The following is a 24,030-nucleotide window of genomic DNA, read 5'->3' as shown; positions in this document are numbered from 1 at the left end:
TAATCATACGAGTGGTTCTTTTTTAGAGTTTAAAGCACTTATTTTCAACTCAGACATGTCAGAAATGCTCACCAGCTAAAATGAAATCCTTCATGAACACTCACTGGACGTCCTAAGTTGTCATTTTAGTGTTTACGTCCTGCTACTGTTGATTCAGCTCATGTCGCAGGCCTCACTTTGGGATGCTGCTGTTCTGATTTACTTCTAATATCTTCTCAGGGTTACAACGCGAGACAGCTACCGCCGCTGCACAAAATATACAGTTCAATCTGCGCCCAATATTGTTCCCACAAAATTTGCAATCAATTTATTTTAATTAGTATTTCATGACTTCCAGACTACTCACTATTAGGCAACATGATGCGATTCCTGGTGAGCCGAGTGTGTGTGTGTGTGAGTTCTCAATCTGCCAACGGGTGATTTGTTCCAATTAGAAGAGCTCATAAAAATAAGAAATTCCAGAAATTACTCCAGGGTGGGCATTTCTGCACATCGGTGTTTTAATCACAGACTGCTGTGGAGAGAGTTACCTGAAAATATAGAATGAATTCAATTTTTGCTCTTGAGGTCAATGGCATCGGGGGCCTGTTTGGTGACAGGAGCGACACCGCCGGGGCATTTATTTTTTTTCTTCAGCGACAGGAGGGGTGGACTTGTGACCCAAGCAGGCTTGGATGATAGCCTCGCTGGAAAAGGCTGACGCAGGGAGTCCATTATTGCTCCTGGAGGAAGCTGAGGATTAGAACACCAAAGAATTTCAATAAAAGAAGTGTCTGTTTGGGGGTCGGGGAGGGGCAGAAGGATGGTGAAGGTGGTGGGGTGTGTGTTTCGGACGAGGTGGGGGGGTGGTTTGCTCCCCTTATTGTCCCAACAGTGATTGAGAGCAAGAGGAGGGGAGTGGGACGGCATTGTGTTCGCAGCTTCTCTGAAGAAGGTGGTTATTAGGGGGGATGGCTGAGGAGGGGTGAGGGACGGGGAGGCTGTTGACTCTTCATCTTGTGTGAACAAAGTCTCTGGCACATAGCCCCTCCGTCCTGGACTCCCTTGTTTACGAGTGCCATGAATTCTGTCCCTCTCTCGGCCCGGGGAGGGTTTGAGGGGGGGACCCCCGCCAACTCCAACCTGCACCGCCGCACATTGTGGGGCTTAAGTGCCCTTTAATTAGGCCGCCTCAGTGTCCGGCTGAAGACGGCGGTGGAGCTGGAGGCTCTCCGCCGTGGGGACCTCGGGATGAAGTGTTTGCCGCTCTAATGAAAAAGATTTATTTAGGGGGAAGAGTTCTTGTCGTCTTTGTGCGCCGTCTTGAAAAAGTCCGCACAAAGACGCTGATATTATCTTTAACACTGTTCCACTTCCAGGACACATTAGCGAGGAGACGGGGCTGCCAAAAGTCTCCAGACGAACCACGAAGCAAACACGGTTCGCTTCCCGTACAGCCGCCGCATCGCCGGGACTGTGTTACTAATATCATCAGGTATCAATTAGCAGCTAGTTCCCAGACGGAGGCGAAAGAAAACCTGTTTCGTGGTCGTCGAACTCGAAAATAAGCAAAGGAGCCCCATAAAATCTGTTCATTATCATAACAGGCAAGAAAAAGAAAGGAGCATAAAGAAGGAGGTGGGCAACAAGAGGCATTGGGAATTTGCCGAACTACTCCAACAAAATGAGTAATTTCTGGACGCCCCATTGTGCGAAGAGCTTACAGGGGTGAGGGCTGTGAAAGGAAGGAAGGCAAAGGGAGGATATAAACAAGTGGAATAAAGTGAAAGATGGAAGGAATGAGGGAAGAATGATGAAAAGAAAAGTTTGTGAAGGGAGCAGGGCGGGGATTGGGCGTGTTCAGAAACTTTTTCGCTACAGCCCCAGTGTGTGCAGATACCCTCCTAATCCTGGTTTTATTGGCTGCCAGTGTCCAGCCATGCCGGTCGGATTGAGTAAGGGAGGGTAGCGAGGTGGCGGGGAGGGGAGGGGGGGCTGAACACATGTCCTTCTTTGTGGTAATACGCTGATTAGGCCTGAGAAAAGAGCCGGACCTGGTTACGGCCTTTCTCAGGTCACCGTAGAAACCAGCCCGGTAGGGGACCTTTTTCTGTGCTCGCCTCCCCCCCTTTTCCCGAGCACCTACCGACGCAGAGGTCTTCCTTCTGCAGGATATTTCAGTGTTGCCGAGTCACATTTTTTCGAGGCTGTTTCCAATCGCCGCCGCCGCCGCCTTCTCCAGACAGTTCAGCGCTGTGCACTTGTGGCCTCAACCTGGGAAAAAACGTGGTTCCAATGTTGTTCAGATGCAGACCGCAGACTGATTCCTCTGCCTTGCGCTCGTAAATTAGAACCGCCGTCGCATTCCCGCTACTAATCCGTGCCTGGCCCCCGCGAGCTTGTCTATCGCTGCCGTGCACACCAAACTGTCATCCAAATCCCAACCGCTGAGCTCGGCACATTTCTGACGATGCCGTAACGCACGACAATGTTCGTAATCGAAAGCAGACCGGCCTCGTTGTCAGCACCGCCGTGACATACCGCAAACTCCACTGGAGGCACCGAGAAGTCGTCTTTATTGGACGGACAGCTCGGAGAGGAGGCTAGAGTATCTATCAGTTATTGTCATATTTACCCCCCGCGGACCTCCAACCGCCCCTCCTCTGGAGCAGGGCGGTAGGTCGAGTGCTGCTCGGTCGCTGCCTGCTTCCCTTATCTTCTTTGTTGTGGAGGAATAAAACACAGAAGGGGCGGGTTGAAGGGGGCCACTCCACTCCTGACCTCCAGACTTTGTGGTCAGCGGTGGGCGCTCGCTCGGGCCTCCTCTCTGCAGAGACTCCCGGCCCCTACCGAGCCCAATCGTGGCCCCGGAGGTCCACGAAAGACCACGAGGAAGCGAAGCATGAACGCTGCTACTGCGAGCGATATTTCACCTGCTATGTGTGATTAAAACTCTCCCTCTGAGCATTAATAATCCTTTAATTATGTCAAAATCAACAAAAACAGTTTGTTTATTTGTGTTCTGATGCGACTTTAAATCAAAATTAAATCAATAAAACTTTTCTATGTCAGTTAATGGCTTTTTTTTTTTCGACTTGGAAGCAGATTCCTCCCCAAAAAGCTGGCTTCCATATGGCCCCACACGCTCAAATCGGTTGCGAAATCCATCATCTGCTGGATTTGTAAATGAACTTTTTAATAACTCAACAAGATCTGCTCGAGAAGGCCTTGGAAGTCTCAAAAAATAGCAATAAGTTCATCGCCGTTTTGAGAGCATTTCGAATCGCGCCACTCAAGAAACTGCAACTTGTTTAATGACGGAACATTTAGAGTCAAACACGAGCTGGATCTTTTGACTCAAGATTTCTTTTAAATGTCGTTTTCGAGCACGAACAACCAGGACGGTTACATCTGCCAACGCTCGGAGACAAATCCTAAGAAGAAAACTTTCAGCAGCCGAAAACGTACACAGAAAAACATGTAAACAACACACCACACGCTGACGATCGACACCTCTTTCTTCACGTCTCAGCCCGTCAACAATCTCGTTGATTCTGCCATCGGACTCCGAGAGCCTCGCTTTCTGCTCGGTGAAGTCGAGTATGAAATTTACACTGACGAACCCCCTCATTACTCGGTTTTCTCTGCTGTGGTCTCGTCTTTGGTGGTCACTCTTTCCGACGAGCTTGATAAATCCTCCGAGACTCGAAGCTAGATCGCTATCGTCGCCGCCGTTTGATCTCGGCCGGCCTATCTCGTTTGCATTTGTTCCTGATCGGTTTCCTTGAATCAAAAAGCTGCCGGTTACTTGAGGCTAAGTCCATCACACCCTCCTCCTTTACTCTCTTCTATCTCACCCCCCCGTCCCAAAAAAAAAACTCCTGTCCCACGGCTGCCTCCTCCCCGCCACCACCAGCCCCATCAGAATGACAATAGTATTGATGTAAAATGTGTCGCCTTTGGGCCGCTGGAGCATACAACCCCTGCATGCCTGGCCCAGCCACCGCCGCAGTTTATGGCTTTATTGTGCTGCCCTTTTATGTTCCTCCCCTGTTGGGGTGGGCGGACAACAATTTAGAAAATTCACTGTATATGAGGCTGTGTTGACACTGTGGTGCACATCCGGATCAATTAGTCACCTTTAAGAAACAACAACAACAACAACGCTTCAGGTTTTTTTCTAAACAACAAGTTGACTCCACGCTACCTTTTTTTTTTTTTTTTAAATGTCTTACATGATGTGTCCCTCCCTCTCTCTCATTTCCCTTCCCTCCCTCTTTTTTCACTCTTTTTTCCCCCTTTTCTTTTCCACATTACCAGGGGGTGGCGTGTGATTGACAGATGGGAACGAATAATAATTTTTTTTCGTAACCTAAGGCCATCTTCTGTGATTGGCTTGCCAGCTGACATCTCCAAAAAAAAAAAACAAAAACCTCATTCTCTCTCTCTCTCTCTCCTACTCTCTCCCCCCTTCTTCAGTCTTACCTCCTCCTTCTCCTTCTCCTCCTCCTCACCCCCCTCCCCTTTAATATTGGGCCTGTGGATGAGGCATCCTGAGGGAGAAAAAAGTAGAGAGAGAGAGAGAGAAAAAGATATCTACCTTAGGGAAGAACCTCAGAGAAGAGGGAGGGAAGAAGAGGACGGGTAGGAGTGCAAGAGACACTTCTTCTCTTAACTACTAGGAGACAGACACACTTTCCTGGCCCGACTCAAAGAAAAAGGGGGGAAAACAGGAGCAAGGTTTTTTTTTTTTTTTTTTTTTGGTCAAATGATCATTTTTGCGAGAGGGCAGAATGTGCACTTTCAGTTGACTGCGTGGAAAAATGTTCTCCGGCCCAGTCCAAAGAATCTTAACCTCAAATACTAGTGTAACGGAAAAGGCTTGCCGTTCTTTTCCCCTCTTACACTCAGGTCCATTTATCATGTTGTGATGCAAAGAGGTTGAATTTTTTTTGGAGGAGGGGGGGAGTGCTAAATGATTAAAAAAAATGTTAAATTTAAAGCGAGCATGCAGGGTCACCGGGTCGGTGTGCACCGTCAGCTGCAGGGGAAGGACTTTTTTGCACATTTAAAGTCACTCGTTGTGTTATAAATCGCTCAGGGACAAGACTCGTGTCGCCAACGAAAACCTCACAAAATACAAATTGTTTTCTTCCCTTTAAATGCAACCAGATCGTTTTCTTGTTTTGTTTGCTGTCGTGCGTCACTACATTCAAACCGCCGGAAAGTAAATCTGTAATTTTTGGTCGAACTTCTGCACAATTTTTTAAAGATATTTACAAATTTGCGGTCTAGTGTTGGGTGTCAGCTGCAAATTCATGATTTTTAATTTTGTTTCTTGCCCCCCTCCTCCTCCTCCTCCTCCTCCTTCTAAATCAGTTAAGCATATCATTTTGCTTTTCAATTGCAGCACAATTCACCCCCACCACTACGGATTTGTCAGGAGACAATATGTTTAGGTGCCGCAGGGTTTTATTCTTTGTTAAATTACCCCAGATCGCTTTTGGCACCAGCAACTGAAAATTTAGAGGTTTTATCTCATTACAGATTCAGCTACATGCAGCTGACCTCATAGCTCCTGATCTTCTTTTGTAACATAAAGCTTCTATTTTGGAGATATTTGCGTAGGCGTATGACAAAGCTCTTTTGGCTCGCGGCACAATACTTGTCAGAGCTACTGCACTTTAGTAGCCCAACTAGCATGTGGTCCCACCGTAGCGCTGTCCAAACCGCGAAGCATCTTCTGGTTTCATTTACAGAGCAGGCAGCTGCCAAGCACACAGGCCACAGGGCTGAAGTGTTAATGGCAAAGAGGACTTTACACCCACTCCTGGCTTCAGCGGGAACCCGTAAGACAACAGTGACAAAGAGCTCAGGGATCCTCTCTGTGTGAATTACCTGCAGCTGTTCTGTTCAAGGAGCTTACATGACACCGGGATAATGTTCGAACCCTAACAATGACGCGCTAACCTTTGATTTTGGGTAACAAATTTTGAAGTGGGGCTACCGGGGAGGCGGGGAGGGGAAGATGAAACGCCGTCGCTTCAGGTGACCGGGGGCAGGTGCTGAGGAATGGCAGCGCCGTCGGTGGCCCGTCCAGAAAGCGTCGAACGAGAGGGTGCCGGGTTTCAGCGAAGGCCCCGAGATCAGGCATCTTCTGTCTCAGGGGCGATGACTCGGCCGTAAATTCTCCAGCCCAAGGTGGGACGGGTTGTGCTTCATGCCTGGCAGCTTTGCTTTTTTTTTTTACAAGATGGGGTGTTGAAAACAAAACAGAGCATAAATAACTCGGCTGATATGCACATATGCATGAACGAGGTGCAGCAGAAGGAGAAAAGAGGCAAACTAATGAGGTGGGTTTGGAGAGGAGGGCGGTTAAAATTGCCTTCTTGAAATGCGAGAATGTCGGGGAAACAGTAGTTTTTGTAGGATGCACGGGCTCGAGGGAGTTCATCAAAAGCTATGATGTGACCTCGCGTAATCCACAGGTCCCACAGTGTCTTTAAAAATATCTGCTTTGGGTTCACTCTGTTTTTTAATCTACGCACAATAATCGAGGAGCATCAAAACATAACGATGACATAATGCTGCTCTTATTAAATGCCAAAGGCTGCTAATAAGAGTCGCTCCTAATATCGTGTTAAGCCGCCGCGGCTTAACGTCTCATCGTCTATTTTCAGAACAGCAGCCAGCTCTGTGTTTGCGTTCCCCCTCCTGCACAAACAGTGACGCTCGCGGAGTGAATGATGACAGTCACTTTTCAGCGAGGAATTACCTCCCGCTGAATCGACTCCAGCCACCGAGCATCAGCGGTGATTATCGGTTTAACTCTGTCATATCACACCACACAGCCGCAAGATGTTCAAATCCAATAACTGTTATTTTCTTAATCCTCTGTTATCATCGCCGCCGTTAAAGCCGCATGAGAAAGCGAGAGGCATTGTACGCTTATTGTTAATTTCGTTGGCGCTCGTTGTCATTACAAGATTACTCGAAATTTACATAGTTGCTGTTATGAAGAAGGTGAAATCAAATAGAGGAACAATGGACGGGGAGGAAGGGAGGAGGAGAAGGACAGAAAGAGGAGAAAGAAATCAGTGTTGACGGCTGCGGAGCAAATTGCTCGGAACGACGCGTATGTCATCATCAGCTTTAATGAACAGCAATCCTGGTTTGACCGGTGTTTGTTTGAATTAAACGGGGCTTTGCTCAACTTCCACGCAGGTGAAACATTATTCTGGGAAGCGAGACGAAGCATGCAGACGTAGGGGGTAGAAGTAAAATACATCTGCACCTTTAACTCAAAAACATCGCTTCTAGCACAAATATAAATAGCATTATATCATATTTTGGTGTTTAATACGCCGTTCAAAGCACCACTTGTGGAAGTTTTGGGAGCCACTCGATAATATCAGCGGCATACCTCCAGGTTTACCAGACTGCCCAGTCCAAACCTTCCCAGTTCAACCTGAGCGGCTTAAATGGGGGCTCTAGAGTCCATCTCTGGGTCTCAGGAATGTCATTATCCTGACTGTGACACCCACCCACCCCCCGATCTGATCCTCAATCCAATCTTCAACCCCTACCAGTTGGCAAAAGGGGGTCACTTAAACGATTCGAGAAAATCCTTTTCGTCTGGTGCCTGGTGTGAAAAGATCAAGGATGCTCTGGGCGTCAAGGAAGGTGCAGAAGAAAGAGAGGTTCGGGCTGCTGGGGTACGCTCAGATTACGAGTTTAGATACTGTTGGAAGAGGTTTTTGTCTCTGCAACCACAAAACGCACAATAAAAATTTAAAAAATGGGGCCTTTGAGGGGCAGCATGACAGTAAGCAGGTTTATTGGATAGAAACGACGCATTTTCTTGCAATCTGATGAGCAAAATGTTTAAAAAATGATTGCATTGCTATTTTTTCTGTCTCTTCTAATTGTGTATGGATAAGGGCTGCCATAGGGCCGAGGTCAGTGACAATGTTGGACATCCACAGGGCTACATTTCTGCAACACATGCTGGAAAATTACCACGATTCTTCATCCTAAAGCAGGTGTACCGTCACCGCAAAGGAGCTAAAGTCACACTGAGGCAAGAAGGCGTTTAATTTGATCAAACTATTTTTTAAAAGAGGCCTCGTGCACTGAAAACATCCCAACAAGTCGGTCGTCAGCGAACAAACTCGCGGGAGGACATTTATCCAGTTGAACCAACAGCTAGGTGAGAGCTTCAAAGGAGAGTGGTATTTCAAAGCAGCGAAGGCGAGTCCTAATCTTCGAGCGCCATCAAAGGACATGCAGTGTGCTCTGGTAGGAAATGACAAAGTCCCCCCGGTGCACCGCTATTAGCCGCACTTAAAAACACAGGCCGGGACGGTTCCTCAAAGGGAGAACGGCGGCGGCCAGGGGCCACAAAGAGATCGTTAGGGGGACACGTGTGGAGGCGAAACGCACAAACAGCCACGCACGTCAATTTAAAGTCTTCATTACCTGGCTGATCTCACCTGTACGGCTTGTTACCGGGGTTAATTATTAGCAGAAAGCAATTTCTCTGACACGCAGGGTCAAGCGACAAAAGATCACACCTGCACAGCCTGTATTCAGTCCGCAGGTCGCTGATCGGGTCAGCCAGGTGAAAAAAGGAGGCCAGGGCTATCATTTAATACGTTTAAATTAGAAGTTCATCTCAAAACTTCAACTTTAACAACAGTGTTGGAAGGAGCAGGGTTTGCTTTTTCACTACTGGTTACTGCATTTCACTGCTAAACCCTAAATTATATCTTTTTTCAGTACTTTAAATTCAAATACAACCACAATCTTCTCATTTATCAAACAAAGCCAAACATCACAACACCAGAAGCTGAACTTTTTTCCTGCAAATATTTAAAAGATCTTGATTAGAAAGGAAACCTTCAACACATTTCAGAGCCGTACGATGGAGGGATGCAAGAACAGAACGGAGAATCGAGTGTTTTTCCTGGATCTCAGTGAAAAAATGGGCCTTAAGCACGATTGGTCCACATAAGTTAAAGGCAACGGACAGAAAACTGTGCGTTTTTAAGAAGAAAAATGTCTATTATGCTTGAAAAAATGAGCAAAATTGGCTTTAACAAAAACCCCTGCATTGCTCTTTTTAATGTCAATTCCTATTATTTTGGCGCTGGTGATTTTCCTTTGGTGTTGGCTAAAACTTATTTGGGTGGTGCCAAAAATTCCTCAATGCAGGAAAAACCCGGTTGGTTTTATAAAAATGGGGTCCTGCAACAGCAGATCAGAGGAATTGGGTTTTAACCAGTGTGGGCTTTTTTTTCCCTCCTCAAATCAATCAAGCATGAGAAAGTCAACAGCAATTAGTTTTTTAATTACTTTTAAAGACGCTGTGCGGTGTCAGAAAATTTCCGCACGAGAATTCCAGGAGATTCCGAACAATCCATTACGAGTTATGATTTGCATAGGATGCATTACCGCTGACAATATCGGGGAGCGGTGCCAACAAGCTGCCCCCTTACGAGCGCAGAGCCGGCGAACAATGCGCTGTTTGAGCTGCGGTTCATTCACACAGTCCCTCAAGACTCAAACAAGCTCCGTCCTTTTCAAGACGGCAGCTCAGACTCTGTTGTGTCCACCTACAGACAGACAAAGACACCACGTTTCCAGTCTGACATGCATTTGTCAGAGCCTTGTACTCTCCAGTGCTCCTCTGTGCAGAGCTACTGCTGCTCTCATTCTCTTCCTGACAGGCAGGTTCACAAGTTTACACCCTGTTCAGCTTCCCTCCTCACGTCTCCATACTTGTGACTGCAGGGGCTCCTTGTCCCAACTCCACACTCCCTGCAACAGTCTGCACAAGGAGGGGAGGCAGGAAAGAAAGAACAGGTTGGAACATTTTTCAGGGGTCCTGTCATTTTTTATCTGATCAGCCAGGAGCTGTTGAACTACAAATCAAAAGTGTGCCAAAGAAAAAGAGAAGACAACAAAACACAGACGGGAGCTTTTTGCATTCCAGCCTCCACCAGGAAAAGTCCCATCCTCGGGCAAAGCCGGCAACTTTCCTTGGCCCACTTACTCTCTTTCGAGCGTCTTTATCTCTCCACGGATTCCGTCGTGGGATTTATGCGCCAGGTTCTGATGGCAGAGTTTTTCAGTGCACGTCTCCGACTGCTCTGCTAGGGCCTCATTTAGCAACACGACGTCCTGCGGGCAAATCTGACAAGTTGAGCTGCGGCGTCAACATATAGAGGTAAATTGGAGGTAGATTAGAGTTTAATGCAAACAATATTCCCGCAGTCTGCCGCTGCTGCTGCGGAGGCCTTGCAGGCCCTGATTGGATCTCGCAGAAGACACTCGGGGCTCAGCGCCGCAGGCACAAACCCAGCATAACCCGACATTATTAATTCCTTTATCTAATGAAACAAGTTAACTTATTCAGACCTGTCTGCGAAACAACTGGCGCCCATCATCAATAATCGCTGCTGGCAAGTACAACAGAATGCCACAGCGTTTGATCAACTTGTAAAGGTTCAAATTCTCCATCAAGCCTGGATTTTAAACAACTAGAACAATAAATAATACCGATTTAAGAAATAAAACAGGGGATTTCATTTGGTTCATGAGTATCATAACCAATGGTTGTATCTTACTGACTGAATCCAAAATAAAAACATCAAATCCAACCACCATTCAAACCAGAAGCAGATAAATCCATCGTTGCCTGCCCTCCTGACCAGAAAGCAACAGTTTGGAGAGTTTCCAATTATGTGTCAGCAGTTTTCATCTTCCTGCGACAGGGATGCAGCGACATTAGAAGGTTTGCACGGAGCAGACGGCGTTAATAAAGCTCCTCTTGCCTTCATTGTAATAAAGGCTGTTTGAAATAGGAACCTGAAAGTAGCAACCCTGTGGTTCAAGAGTCTTTGAACAGAGTCTGATAATGATGCACAGAGGGATCCACTGTGACAGGATCCACAAGCCTTTACTTTTCCTTTCTGCTTCACATTTGCTTATAACTTTTGAATTAACTTAGAGAAGTTTGCGTCATATCTCACCAGTGTGAGTAAAACCAGTGGTGGCGACCAACAAAAAACAGATAAAATACACAAACATGAGTCTTAAGTTGAACTATTTGCACTTTTATTAAATATTTGTTGGTACTCTTTCTACATACGCAACACATACAAAGAGTTCATCAAATGTGATTTAGAGCTGCAACAACTAGTTGATTCGCGGTCAACTACAGGGAAAACAGAGGTCTAAATTCTCTGATTCCAGCATTTTAAATTGGAATATTTACTAGTTTCTTTCCTCCTTTATGACCGTAAACTAAACATCTTTGGGCGGTGGACAAAATAAGACATTTGATGAAGTAATTTTGGGCTTTGACGAACGTTAATCGTCATTTTTCACCATTAAAAACAAAAATACTAATCGATTAATCAAGAAAATAATTGGCAGATTGAATGACGATGAAAATAGCTGATAGTCTATTATCTATATGAGGCCATTAGCTTCACTTTAGCCAGCTGCACCCTAAAAATACTACATATAGTATTCATCTGTTGATCAAATACTATCAAATCCTACAACATGGCAATGATAGGAGTCAGTCTGCTTCTAGTACTTTTACAAGTACAAGAAGTATTTTTAGTTCTGCAGAACTTTAAATGCGGTTCTTGTGATGAAATATTTCTGTTTTGTAGTATTGCTACTCGTACAACCTAAAGTCAGCTGCAGTGCTACGGATATAACACCGCTAACAACAAAAACAGTAGTTATGCTAACTTATTATAAAGAACTGAGAAAAGTTGAGAATAAATATCCACTTCTTAACTAATGCAGCTCCTCTCTGGTCATATGAAGAAGGTGAAATAATAAAAGGTGTAGTTTTTAACCAGCTTTTGTGCCACCATTCAACTCATAAACTAAGTAGCGACAACACACCAAGCTAATGTTAGCTAGCTAGCTCTGTTCCTAAAGGCTAAACACATATGAGGCAAACTTAGGCAAAAATTACTGTTTGAGAAAACTTGCCATAGTTTTGAAGACATTTCCAGAATCCTCAAAGAGTCTTCTAACATTATCAAATTATTATTAACCAACAAAAACACTCAGGTTGGCGCGTAATTAGAAGAAAAAGACAATCAAGCTAACTTGACGACTGCGTTTCAGAAACAAAGATGGCCGCCAGGAGCGACGTATTTTCTCATTCGTTTGATATACAAAACTTTTTTTTGAACACAGAACACGAGAAAAAGTTGAATGAATATGAATTATATTTATTATATATGAATATTTACACTAGTTGTTAAAACACAAGTATGAATACAAAACCAATTTAAAATCTCAATGTCACTTCTACCACCACATGTATGGGTTTTTAAATTACAAATATCTTTAGTTCAGCTGCAGATATCTCCGATTCATATTGCACATACCTGGAGCTAAATTCTGACTAGTAGTAATTCCAGTTTCAGATATCGACAGTTTAATTCTGATTATTCATAATTCTACTCCATAATAAATGTATTTTTCTGTTGTCGTTTTAAGACGTTTAAAAATTAAATTTGAACCAGTCAGGATGACACTGTAGATCTCAAACTGGAACTCTGCCCAGTTAAACAGTAATTACAGACATCTTAAATTAGAGTTTTGGCTAATCACAATGACACAGCAGATATCTGTAGTTACGCTGAGGCAGCAACAGTAAACACCTTTGGCAGCCATTTCTCCGCCATGGTTCTAGTAAAATTTGAGTCAATCAGACCTCTTCACAAACTCCTCACTGATCATTTCTTCCTACTTAATGGCGTTTTCTTACGATCTTACCCAGTACACCAGTTCCATCGCATCGCTACTAACACTGTTTATTCAACCAATATCCAGTGGAAGGCCTCATGCAATTCAGGCTAGTGGTTAATGATGTTTGAAGTATCTGCAGCTATTATTTTGACAACTACAAATTAAATAACAGATATCTCCAACTGCTGTTTTTAAATAGTTAAGATACTTATAGATACCGGAAATGAAAAATTCTGACTCCTCACGTGTTCCACGACCGGTCCAAATGAGATCTGTCAAACTCGGCTAGTAAATATTAAAATGGTTTGCCATACATACGCAGACTTAAAAGTTTAATGTTTTGGGGACATAACAGTGGAATCATCAATGCAAAAAAACCCAAACACTTTAGGTGACAGAGTCTTGGGGATTAGATAAAGCAAAACCTGTACGGTAATGAGAATAAAACTATTTTAAAAAGTCCCTAAGTAGCATTAAAGCGCTTTTTGTAAACACAGCTGCAATGCAACTGTGTTGTTTTTAAACATCTGGAATTATTACACCAAAGTAATGGAAAAGAGCCAAAAAAAAAAAAAGCGTACAACGTTTAAATTAACGTAGCATCTCTGACAAGCTCTACTGAAGTCACATTCATTAAAACAAAGGCAACACTGCAGGGACTTCGTCATACAGGCCTTCTATTTGCACAATGAGGCAAAAAGGTCTCGGAAACGCAGCACTTCTAAGATACTGAAGGCGTCTTTCCAAAGCAGCTCGGGTGCAGGTTGGCACGAGTGTTTACGAGAAGGTAATCGGCACTTTCATTACTGGAGTTTGCGATGGAGTAAAAGCTTCCACTGGAACTCAACTGCGTCGAAGCAACAACAAATATTAGTTACTGGTTGTATCTCCAGTTCCATGAGCAGCTTCGGAGGTTTGTTCTTTTGGACTTTGTGGTGAATTTTACAGTATCGACTCCATTATCAGAGAGGTGAAGACTTCTACTTGGCTTGGGTCAAGCTTGTTGTCTTCTCCAAGTTTACCCGACAACCAGCGTCGGGTGCTTTTTCTGCAAGAGGTTCTACAGGTGTGGTACCTGCAGTTGGAGGTTGGGACCACCCTACAACAGCCCTGCAGTGGAAAATGACCCTGAAATACCTGCAAATGGGCCTTGGTCATGAACTTCTGTACGGGTTAAAGCCGGTGAGGTCAGATCTCATGCTCTGTTCAACAGGTTCAGGGGGTCACCTGGTTCTTCTCTTGCTGTCACACGGAGTGAGCTCATCTGTGCTGCACTCTGTAACGCAGACCTCCCACAACAGCAGCTGCAACATATTTCTGACAGTACGAGATTCCTTTGACTCACCCCTTTGACTCAAGCTGTGAGACAAAATGCGAACCGGGAGATGCCGCTTCTTACAGTTTGTTGTCGTGATCCTACTGGGAGTGGCGGAGTTTAAAAGTTTTTGTTGACAGTGCTACAGTCTTGATTGCATGAATTTCCACCCTTTAAGCGAGGTGTGTGGTGGAATCCCTTTGTTTCCTCTGCCTCATTTCTGTGGTTTCCAGTGGCCCATCATACTTTCACATCAACCCGAGTTTAGATGCTGAGAAAACCCCCAACCACGCTGTAAAACCCCTCCGGGGCCAGCAGAGGCCCCACGCAGACGTGCCCGGGCATGCACCTGCCAAGCCCTGCAGTTCGCTTTTTTTGCTGCTCGGCTGCTTCGTCTCGTTCCCTGCAGCGGATTCCCCCGGCATTCTGCCTCTCTGGAGGTCTCTGCGTCTGCCGCTGCCGAGACACGTCGCTCGTAGCTTCCGAGAAGTGAGGCAAAGCAGGCAGGATCAGCGCGGCGCACATGTTGTCGGCATGCATGCGTCTGCGTGTGCGTCTGTTTGCACAACGCGCCTCGCGGGTTAAGACTCTCATTAGCACCTAGCCAAAAAGATATCCCTTTCATCTCATCTGTCCATACGGATCAAGCGAGGCACATCCTCTGCAAACAAAGACAAACAGGCTGGCAGATCCGCAGAATGCAGTCTAAACATGCTATGTCCACCACAAAGTCTCATGTGGTTTGCTAATTGATTCCATCAGAGAGCCCGGTGTTGTCAGCGCGGTGGTCTGAGCGCATAGATGTCTGCGCAAAGCATCATCCACTCGGGTCCATCCCGTGCCTGAGAGATTAATGGGCAGCAACCGAGCTAGCAGACAGTGTAATTAAAGGTCCTTAGTCACTCAGTCACCAGACGGAGTGAAGTCAGCAACGCTTGAACTCGGGGATGTTGGTGGGATTGCGATTGGCAGATGAGCTAATGTGGCTCCTCTCGCTTGGGTAAACTCGAGACAAGAACACGAAGGGAGATTGATGATCAGATTACCGGCCCTGCATGGGAACTTGAAATTGAGAAAATAAGAGATGGACATGAAAGAGAAGAGGCTCATCTCGCTCCGTGCGTTTGATAGTGTCTTAATAGTTTACACATGCTGGAGGTTACCTGAGAATTGTTTGTTGTGTATCAGTGTCACTCATGCCAACAACACAAGCCAACTGTGGGATCATCGTATGTCATTAAAACCCAGCTGTAGAAGTGAAGCAGCTCGTGCTGATACCTGGGAGGAGGCTGCCGTAACAATGCTCACCTGAGATCAAAAAACAGCCCAGGCGGGGTGGAGGGCTTTTGAAAGCTTGTGGTGGGGGGAGGAGGGAGGGAGGGAAGGGTTTTGGTGGCGCACAAGAGCTGTGAACTTATCTGAGGGGGGATTTTTTTTTTTTTTCCACCGTGACTTCAATGGCTTGACTTTTGTGTCGGGGTGGGGCGCCGCGCTGCACTCATCTGTCAGAGTCAGGGGCTGCTGTGATTGGGTTGCACCCTGCGGGGGTCCTGAGGTCATCCTGGAGTGGCGCTCTGATCTGATCAGCGCCAATTGTTCGGTCCGCGATCCTCTCATGGCCTCCAGCGCCACGTTGTCCAACCGGACTGAGAGCTGGAGAAGCTGCACAATCTTCACAGCCCTGCAAAGTCTCATAACGTATATTGTTAAACATGTTTCTTCAGGTGAAATCTATATATATATATATATATGTGTGTGTGTGTGTGTGTGTGTGTGTGTAATCTCAGAAAGGAATAAACAAGAGAGTCTGACGTCCTGCAGCTTCTGGAAGCAACAGTTGTGTTTGAGCTTGTCATCACAGAAAGCATGTCAAAACACGGGCACGGCAAACATGTTTTCTCGCTCTCTTTTATTTCAAATGAAATATAAAGCAATTAAAATTAATTACCTGAATGAAACTATAATGGTTCCTGGCATCACAAGGTGATCCCGGCTGTCTCGCTGCAGTGATTAATCCCTGCTTAGGCACATCGGCATCTGGTGGATAGCTTCAGACGCGTCACTTTTGTCCGTCATCGACGGCGCTCGGCTGCTGTTGCTCTCGAAACGTCAGCTCCAGAGGAAAACCACAAATTAATGATGGAACTGCAGGGGCAGGTGTTTTTCAGACATTTGAAATTGCATGAGGGGGCTTTTCCCAAACTCAGTAGACAGGTTTGTTGTGCGTTATCGGTTAGATCAGCAGATCCGTGCATGCTAACAAGTGGGAACACTTTGAAAAGTCAGTACTAATAGCTTGTATCCCTGCCCTGAAGTGGGCCTATTAGCCTCCTCCCTGCTGCTGGAAAAGAGGGAGAGAAAATAAACAGGAGCTCTTAGTATAAACTACATTAAGCAGATAAGTCAATAAAACTCTCAAGTATGAATCACTGTTCTGTCACCGGGCTTCGCTTACAGTGAGATTAATGAACACGGCAGCGATCTGCTCTCGTACAGCAGGTTGCTGTTCGCCGAGGCCTCGCTGGCAGGTCGCCGTCGTTTTCCAGCTATTGTGGGGTTTGAGTTCGCAGAGGGCAAATAGTTCTACCCCAGCATTCAGCAGAACTTGGTATATAGCACCTGAGTTGTTGGACAATATGAGAAGAGTATGCAAGATCATTTCCTGCAAACCCTTTTCGTTGAAATATCGAAAGAAGCCACATGTTGAACACTTTTAAAACATGAGTTGCAGAACAAAAAACATCTAAAATTGGCAGAATGTGGATATTAATAAGAATATTTTTGGTTAAAGATTACAAAATCATCCAATGTTTTTCAGTATGTTTCAGCTACATATACAATGCAAAATGAGGGAAAAAATGAGATGAGTCAAATCAACTTATCTTTTCTAGTGGAATTAATGTTCATGAGTTTTGCTAATTTCTAGTTAACTGAACTCAAATTTGTATTTTCAGACGACTTTCGAACTTACACAAAATCTTATAAATTGATGCATCTGCTGAGAGTTCACTGAACTTATTTATATATTTAGTTTATGAGAGACAAAACAAGTGGATAAGCAAACTTCCCAGAATGCATTGTTGGACAGTTAAAACTGCTCAGGCACTTTATTTTTTTTTTGTAGTTTGAGATAACGGACATGGAGAAAACTTGCTGTGTGTCTTTGTAAAATTAAGTTTTGTTAGTTTTCTTGCATAGCATTAAAAAACAATTCCAATATTAACTTGGGTTGTTACTGAATTCAGGCCAGAATTACCCAAAAGCAGCTTTACAGACTGTCTTGATTCTGGTCAAAGGAGCAGCTGTGACTCTATGTTCAACACATTAAATTATAAATATGTAAAAACAGGTGAAGTCTGTCTGCAGCCAGTTGGTTCAACTTCATATTTTAAGTTTGTAGAATTTAATTTCTCAAGTCCAGCTGAGTTGCACCTAAGCTCTTAAGACAAATCTGAAGTAAATAATCAACCAAACTCACGTTTCTAAGACAGCAGGGGCGCTTTACGCTGAATCCACTTGAAAATGATCCACAGTCTGTTTTAGAGAGTGCCTAAAAAAGTACCAGGGTTCAATATTACCTAGGTTTTTTTCTTTTTTCTTTCAAAATCTAGTTTTATTCTGCACTTGTTCTGTCTTGCAGTCGGCTGATCAGTCATCTGTGAAGCGCTTTGAACTGAACTAACCTGTATGAGAGGTGCCATATAAATAAGGTTTGACTGACTGATTGATATGAAGCCTAAGAAGTGCAATTAAAAAAAAGTCAAGGTCAACGTGAGCTAAATCGAGCGTGTTTTTTATATTTGCAGTGATGCCTGTTTGCTGTGCTGCAGATCTTTAATGCACCCCCCCCTACCCTCTCTGTGACGCAGGTCCCTGGCCCTGGGGCAGCAGTACTCGTCTCTGGGCTCCCAACCCATCCTGTGCGGCTCCATTCCTGGCCTGGTGCCCAAGCAGCTGCGTTTCTGCCGCAACTACATCGAGATCATGCCCAGCGTCGCCGAGGGTGTCAAGCTGGGCATCCAGGAGTGCCAGCACCAGTTCAGGGGCCGCCGGTGGAACTGCACCACCATCAAGGACAACCTGGCCATCTTCGGCCCCGTGCTGGATAAAGGTAGATATTCAATCTAATCTTGATATAAAGAGATTAAAATGCCAATTTCTGCCAACTGCCAACAAAGCAGGCTGTGCGGCTAAGGCTGCTGGAAGCTGTTACAAAAAAACATGTGATCCTAAAAAAATCACCACAAAGTTACATCATTAAAACTAAACCAAATTTTAAAAAAGGAAAATTTGTTATATTTTCAACTTTCTAACATTACTTGAATGAATCATGTGTGACAAAGAGTTCAGTCATAAAAAATAGCCAAATCTAAGCTTAAAATTGCAATATTTCATCAATCAAGTTATCCTCACCAAAATAAAATGTTTGAATGAACCAGATTCTGTAAAAAAAACTAAAAATTCTGCTCTCCTTGGTGCATCCACAAACATGTTGGTGGCTCAGCTGGACAGGAAAATAAAATATTTATCAATAAAATATGAGATTAAAACGATCTCCGCCAGGCAACACCCAACTGTAGAAAGCAGGCCGCGCAGCTACGGCTACTGCAAGCTGTTACAAAAAACAAACAAACAAAAAAAATGCTATCTTGAAAAGAAATCACCAAAGAAACTACAAAAAATGGGTAAAAAAAAATGTTGGATTTTCACCTTTCCAACAGTACTTGAATTAATCACATGTGACAAATAGCTCAGTCAGGAAAAATAGCCAAATCTAAGCTTAAAATTGCAATATTTCATCAATCAATTTAACCTATATTTTTACATTTGCCAAAAATAAATTATTTGAACTAACCAGATTGTAAAAAAATAAAAATAAAAAATAAAAAATAAAAATCTGCTGTCCTTGGTGCATCCAAAAGCATGTTGGTGGTTCAGCTAGAAAGGAAAATAAAATATCTGTTGATAAAATAGAAGATAAAGGATTTCCGCCAAGCAACAGCCAACTGTAGAAAGTACGCTGCACAGCCAAAAAAAAAAAATCTAAAAAAAAAAAACACCAAAGTAACAGCATTTATCACAGCAAGAAACTGTAAAAAATGGGAAAAATTGTTGGATTTTCGCCTTTCCAACAGTACTTGGATGAATCATGTGTGACAAAGAGTTCAGTCAGGAAAAATAGCCAAATCTAAGCTTAAAATTGTGATATTTCATCAATCAAGTTATCCTCGCCAAAATAAAATATTTGAATGAACCAGATTTTGTAAAAAAACATAAAATGCTGCTCTCCTTGGTGCATCCACAAACATGTTGGTGGCTCAGATGGTAAGGAAAATAAAATATCTGACGATAAAATAGGAGATTAAAACGATCTCCGGCGAACAGCAGCCAACTGTAGAAAGCAGGCCGTGCTGCTACGGCTACTGCAAGCTGCTACAAAATGCGGCGTTTAACAGTTTTCCGCCCTCGGGCTCGGCACTGCCTGTTCTCTGGGCTTTTGCTGACAAACGACTAACTGGGGCAATTACAATAATATACACCTTTCCTGGCTGCTGTGAGAAATGAGCGCAGGTACATGCACTGACACATTATCCACCTTCCATCCGTCTTTACCTTCGATATCGCATTTGTCTTCGGAATCGGTGGCTGTTTTTTTTTTTTTTTCCTTCCCCCCCTCCCCGGCCCGACCGTGTTTACACTCTGGTACATGAAAGGGGGGTCAGCGCGGCGAATCTATCAGCAAAACCTGACAAGCACAGCTGATATACTGGAGGCATCCATCAGGAGCTTCACACGCACGACACGCAGAGATGTGTGTCATTTACGCAACCTGACGTAGGAGACAATAGGCGCAGGTGTCCCGCTTAAGGCCCCGTAATTATGAAGGTGGGAGTTTCGGCGTTGCGAGTGAGGGCTGCTGATTGGAAATGAATTAGCCTGTGTGTCAGAGGGGAAGGAATCTGGGCAGAAATGGGCAGTGTGAGCAGTCCAAGCTCCTCAGTCAAATAAAAGGGAGAGGGGAGGCCAAATGAGATTACAGGCAATAGAAAAGGGCCGGGGGGCTCCGCTCAACCCCTACTGTGCATGAAGACCAGTGCGCGCCTCACACAGTCCAGCTCCCACGGACGCCCCATTCACACGCCCTTTTGACTCTGTCATGAAAACAGGCTGAAAGGGGATCTCTCCCAACCTAGCCCGGGTGTTGCACTTCGGGATAGGCGAAAGCGACGGGAAGGGAAGGACGGAAGAAGAAGAAGAAGAAGAGTTGTGTCACTTTGCGAGTGATGAATGGAAAGTTAAGGGGGACGCGACCAACCACCAGCACCGGAGCCACCTTAAGTTGGCCGTTCCCGGTGGATGCCTTGGAGGAAGTGGGGGGTTGAGGTGCTGTGGCGAGCTGTGGTGGTGGTGGTGGTGGTGTATGGGATTTCAGCTCAGGGTGGAGGAGGTGGCGGGCGGCGGCGGCGGTGGCGGTGGCGGCGGTGGTGGTGGAGGGGAGTTAGGGAGTTTAGGGAATGCCAGCTCCGGGCAGAGCGGGGCTGTGGGGGCGCGAGTCGCTGGGCCCTTTGTGTGGATAATACAGTGTGACACAAGGGAAACAAAGGCGGATTGATGGGCCCAGCAGGTAGCAGGAGCAGCGCTAGCCTTGGCTAACAGCCAGAGCTCCAGGGGCCCAGGGCTCACAGGCCCCTGTTTTGGAGGGCCCGGCTAAGGCTTGCCAGGGCAGGCAGGGATGCCCAACCTGAGGACGGCGTGTCATCCAATCATGTAAGGGTTCACTGCGGATTTAGACGAAACTGTTTCCTTCTAATAGGAATAAACAGAGAAAATACATTTAAAGGCACATGTAGGTAGAGTTTAGTTGATTAGATTTAACCCTCTGAACCCCAAAACTCACCAACGGATTTAAAAAGTTAGCTATCATTAAAAAAAAAGAATTAAAAAATGGTCAAAATTACAAGATTTATCAGATGCAGAAACTGTAGAAGAAGAAAAATTGTTGAATTTTTAACTTTTCAAAAGTTCTTGAGCAAAATAAGCATCACAAAAAAGTTCCATCAGGAAAAACAGCAATTCGAGCAATTTACTCAACATGTCTGATTTAAATAATTTGCCAAAAATAATTACTCTAAACTAACCAGATTCTGCAAAAACACAAAAATTCTGCAGTCTTTTGTGCATCCAAGAAATCTTTGATGGTGCAGCTGAGACCAACAGTCAAGCAGCAAAAATTCAAGGCTGAACAGCACGTAATCTGATAGAAGATAAGCACAGTAACCATTTTTTCCAGGACCGATAACACCTGTAGGCATTTGGAAAAATGTTCATTAGAGGAATTGAGAGGCAAATGAAACGTACTTAATCAATAAAACAAAGGTGGCATGGCTCAGAAATGGTGTACAGAGAAACAAGTTGTTGGACGATACATGTAGCACGGGGAAACATCTTTCTAGAGTTCATGTGCAGGGTCGTGTGAAAACAGCGCAAAAATATTAATAGTAAAATATCTATCGCATGTAGAGCCACCATTTTTTCTTTTTAAAATTTCATTTATGACAAAATAACTTTGTCGTAGTGCACCACATGCATTTCTGAGTTTCCTCTCCTTCTATTCATGGTTGTGCTGTTTCCATAGAGGTGCAGACGTTTATATTACAGTGAAAAAATGAACCCACGAGTGAGTCAAAATGTGAGCAAAAAAAATAAAAAATTCAACACCTTGAAACTTTTCAGGGTTCAGAGGGTTAATTGCATACATGTAAAATAACAGATTATGGTTTCTCTGATTGTTTAAAAATCAATACACATAGATGTGTTTCAGTGTTTGCATTACGTTTTCTGTACAAAGGCCCTCATGAGATAATCCACCTGATCTTTCACCTTGTCACTTATTCGCCCACGTTCTCTAAGAAAACGAGCTTCGGCGACAAACACGGACCCTCGCGGCATCGTATTCGCACTACAGGCTAAAAACCACCCGACATAAAGAGGGCATTTTTGTTTTGTAACGTTGCTCGCCGTCACAATCGAGGGTGGGAAAATGTGGCTCGCCTCCAGCCAAACATTAGCAAACTGTGTCTGTGGCTTGTAAAGTGGTCTGATTGGGTCTCTGGCAGTGGACTCGCCGAGGAATTTCTGGGGTTTTGCAGCCTGTGGTCCACGAAAATTTGGGTTTAATTCTCCGTTGCGTGTTCGTACAAATTTCAAAACTCGGACCACAGGGGAACGTCGCCCTACATGCATGCGTGCGCCTTTTTTTTTTTTTTGCACGTCTGTAGCTGGTGGAGGTTGAGCCACGGTAAGTGTGCTGTGATTGTGAAACAATGGTGTCTGGTTACATAATAAGCTGTTGCCTTCAAAGGAGGCGTAACTCCATCCCTCAGCGTAAAGAAGAAAAAAAAAAAGGGAGAAACAGGGCCGACACACTGCTAGGTTTCACCAGAGGGCCAGAGGGGTATGGAGGCGGAGGGGGGGTGACAACATTCCTGAAACACTATCCAGATGCAAAGCAGCGCACCTCAGGGATGACAGGAGGTCAGCAAGATCCCACTGAGCCACAATGGGCTGATGTCACTGCAGGGACTCTGCTGCTCCGTCTGCTTCCTTGTCGCTGATGCTGCTGGTCATCCGCTAAATGCTGCTGCAGCACAGATGGGAGGGCAGCTTTCTTTGCGTTTTTGTAGTAAATACGGCCTCTCGGAGATGAAATGTTGCGTTAAAAGCTCATCGCCTGGAGGTACGACTTTCAGTACGTCTGTCTGGATGTTGGCAACAGTGACAATCACGTCATCCAACCGATATTTGGCATTTTTCCCCCATTGTCGGTATTTTTACTGACTGATTATTGATAAATTGAATACTTCAGGTCTGATGCTGCCTCACATCTCACGTCTATTGTCTCAGAAATGCAGCGACTGCAAAAACGGAACAAGAAACACAAGCAACAAACCAGGAAGTTCGCTGCTCTCTCAGTGGCTCAGGCTACGCTAACGGCTAACTTAGCAGGTAGCCACAGATTAACCTGGAAAAGAATAAATAATAAAGCTTTACCGTAGTGAGGGGAAAAAAGTGAAAGATTTAGAAAACAGAGAACAGCAAAGTCAGTCGATCCCACATAAAGCATCCTAATTTAATCGCTCAGCTATCATCAGAAGCTTAATTATGAACGACAGGTTCTCTGCTGTTAAAACATTATTTATAATGTATATTGATTACAAATGTTCGCCCCTGATTCTTTAGTTGGAAGCCCAAGAACAAACAAATCTTCAGTTCTTAGATGTAGAATTTATTTAGGTCACCGGTAAAGTGAGGCAGCGCTGGAGTCAGAGAACCAGAGAGAATCTCATGTCCAGCTGAACCGAGTTTTTCCGGGTTCAGGTTNGCTACGGCTACTGCAAGCTGTTACAAAAAACAAACAAACAAAAAAAATGCTATCTTGAAAAGAAATCACCAAAGAAACTACAAAAAATGGGTAAAAAAAAATGTTGGATTTTCACCTTTCCAACAGTACTTGAATTAATCACATGTGACAAATAGTTCAGTCAGGAAAAATAGCCAAATCTAAGCTTAAAATTGCGATATTTCATCAATCAATTTATTCTACATTTTTAAATTTGCCAAAAATAAATAGTTTGAAGTAACTAGACTGTAAAAAAATAAAAATAAATAAAAAAAATTCTGCTCTCTTCGGTGCATCCAAAAGCATGTTGGTGGTTCAGCTAGAAAGGAAAATAAAATATCTGTCGATAAAATAGAAGATTAAAATGATTTCGGCCAAGCAACACCCAACTATAGAAAGTACGCTGCACAGCAAGTGGTTACAAAAAAAAAAAACATGCTATCTTGAAAAAACCACTAAAGTAACAGCATTTATCACAGCAAGAAACTGTAAAAAATGGGAAAAATTGTTGGATTTTCGCCTTTCCAACAGTACTTGGATGAATCATGTGTGA

General features: G+C 44.4%; 1 protein-coding gene across 1 annotated transcript in view; it reads left to right on the top strand.

Annotated features, from left to right (window-relative positions):
• The first annotated feature begins 17,951 nt into the window (after positions 1-17,951).
• The window catches only part of wnt3 (wingless-type MMTV integration site family, member 3), a 19,372-nt gene continuing 13,293 nt past the window's right edge, over positions 17,952-24,030 (top strand). Inside the window, exon 1 of the mRNA XM_008295355.1 lies at positions 17,952-18,188. Coding sequence (XP_008293577.1) covers positions 18,062-18,188 — 127 coding nt within the window. The 5' untranslated portion in view covers positions 17,952-18,061. The remainder of the gene's footprint in view (positions 18,189-24,030) is intronic.

The sequence above is a fragment of the Stegastes partitus genome, unplaced genomic scaffold (assembly GCF_000690725.1).
Source record: "Stegastes partitus isolate 25-593 unplaced genomic scaffold, Stegastes_partitus-1.0.2 Scaffold1039, whole genome shotgun sequence".
Classification (NCBI taxonomy): domain Eukaryota; kingdom Metazoa; phylum Chordata; class Actinopteri; family Pomacentridae; genus Stegastes; species Stegastes partitus.
This window is presented reverse-complemented; position numbering and strand designations above follow the sequence as displayed.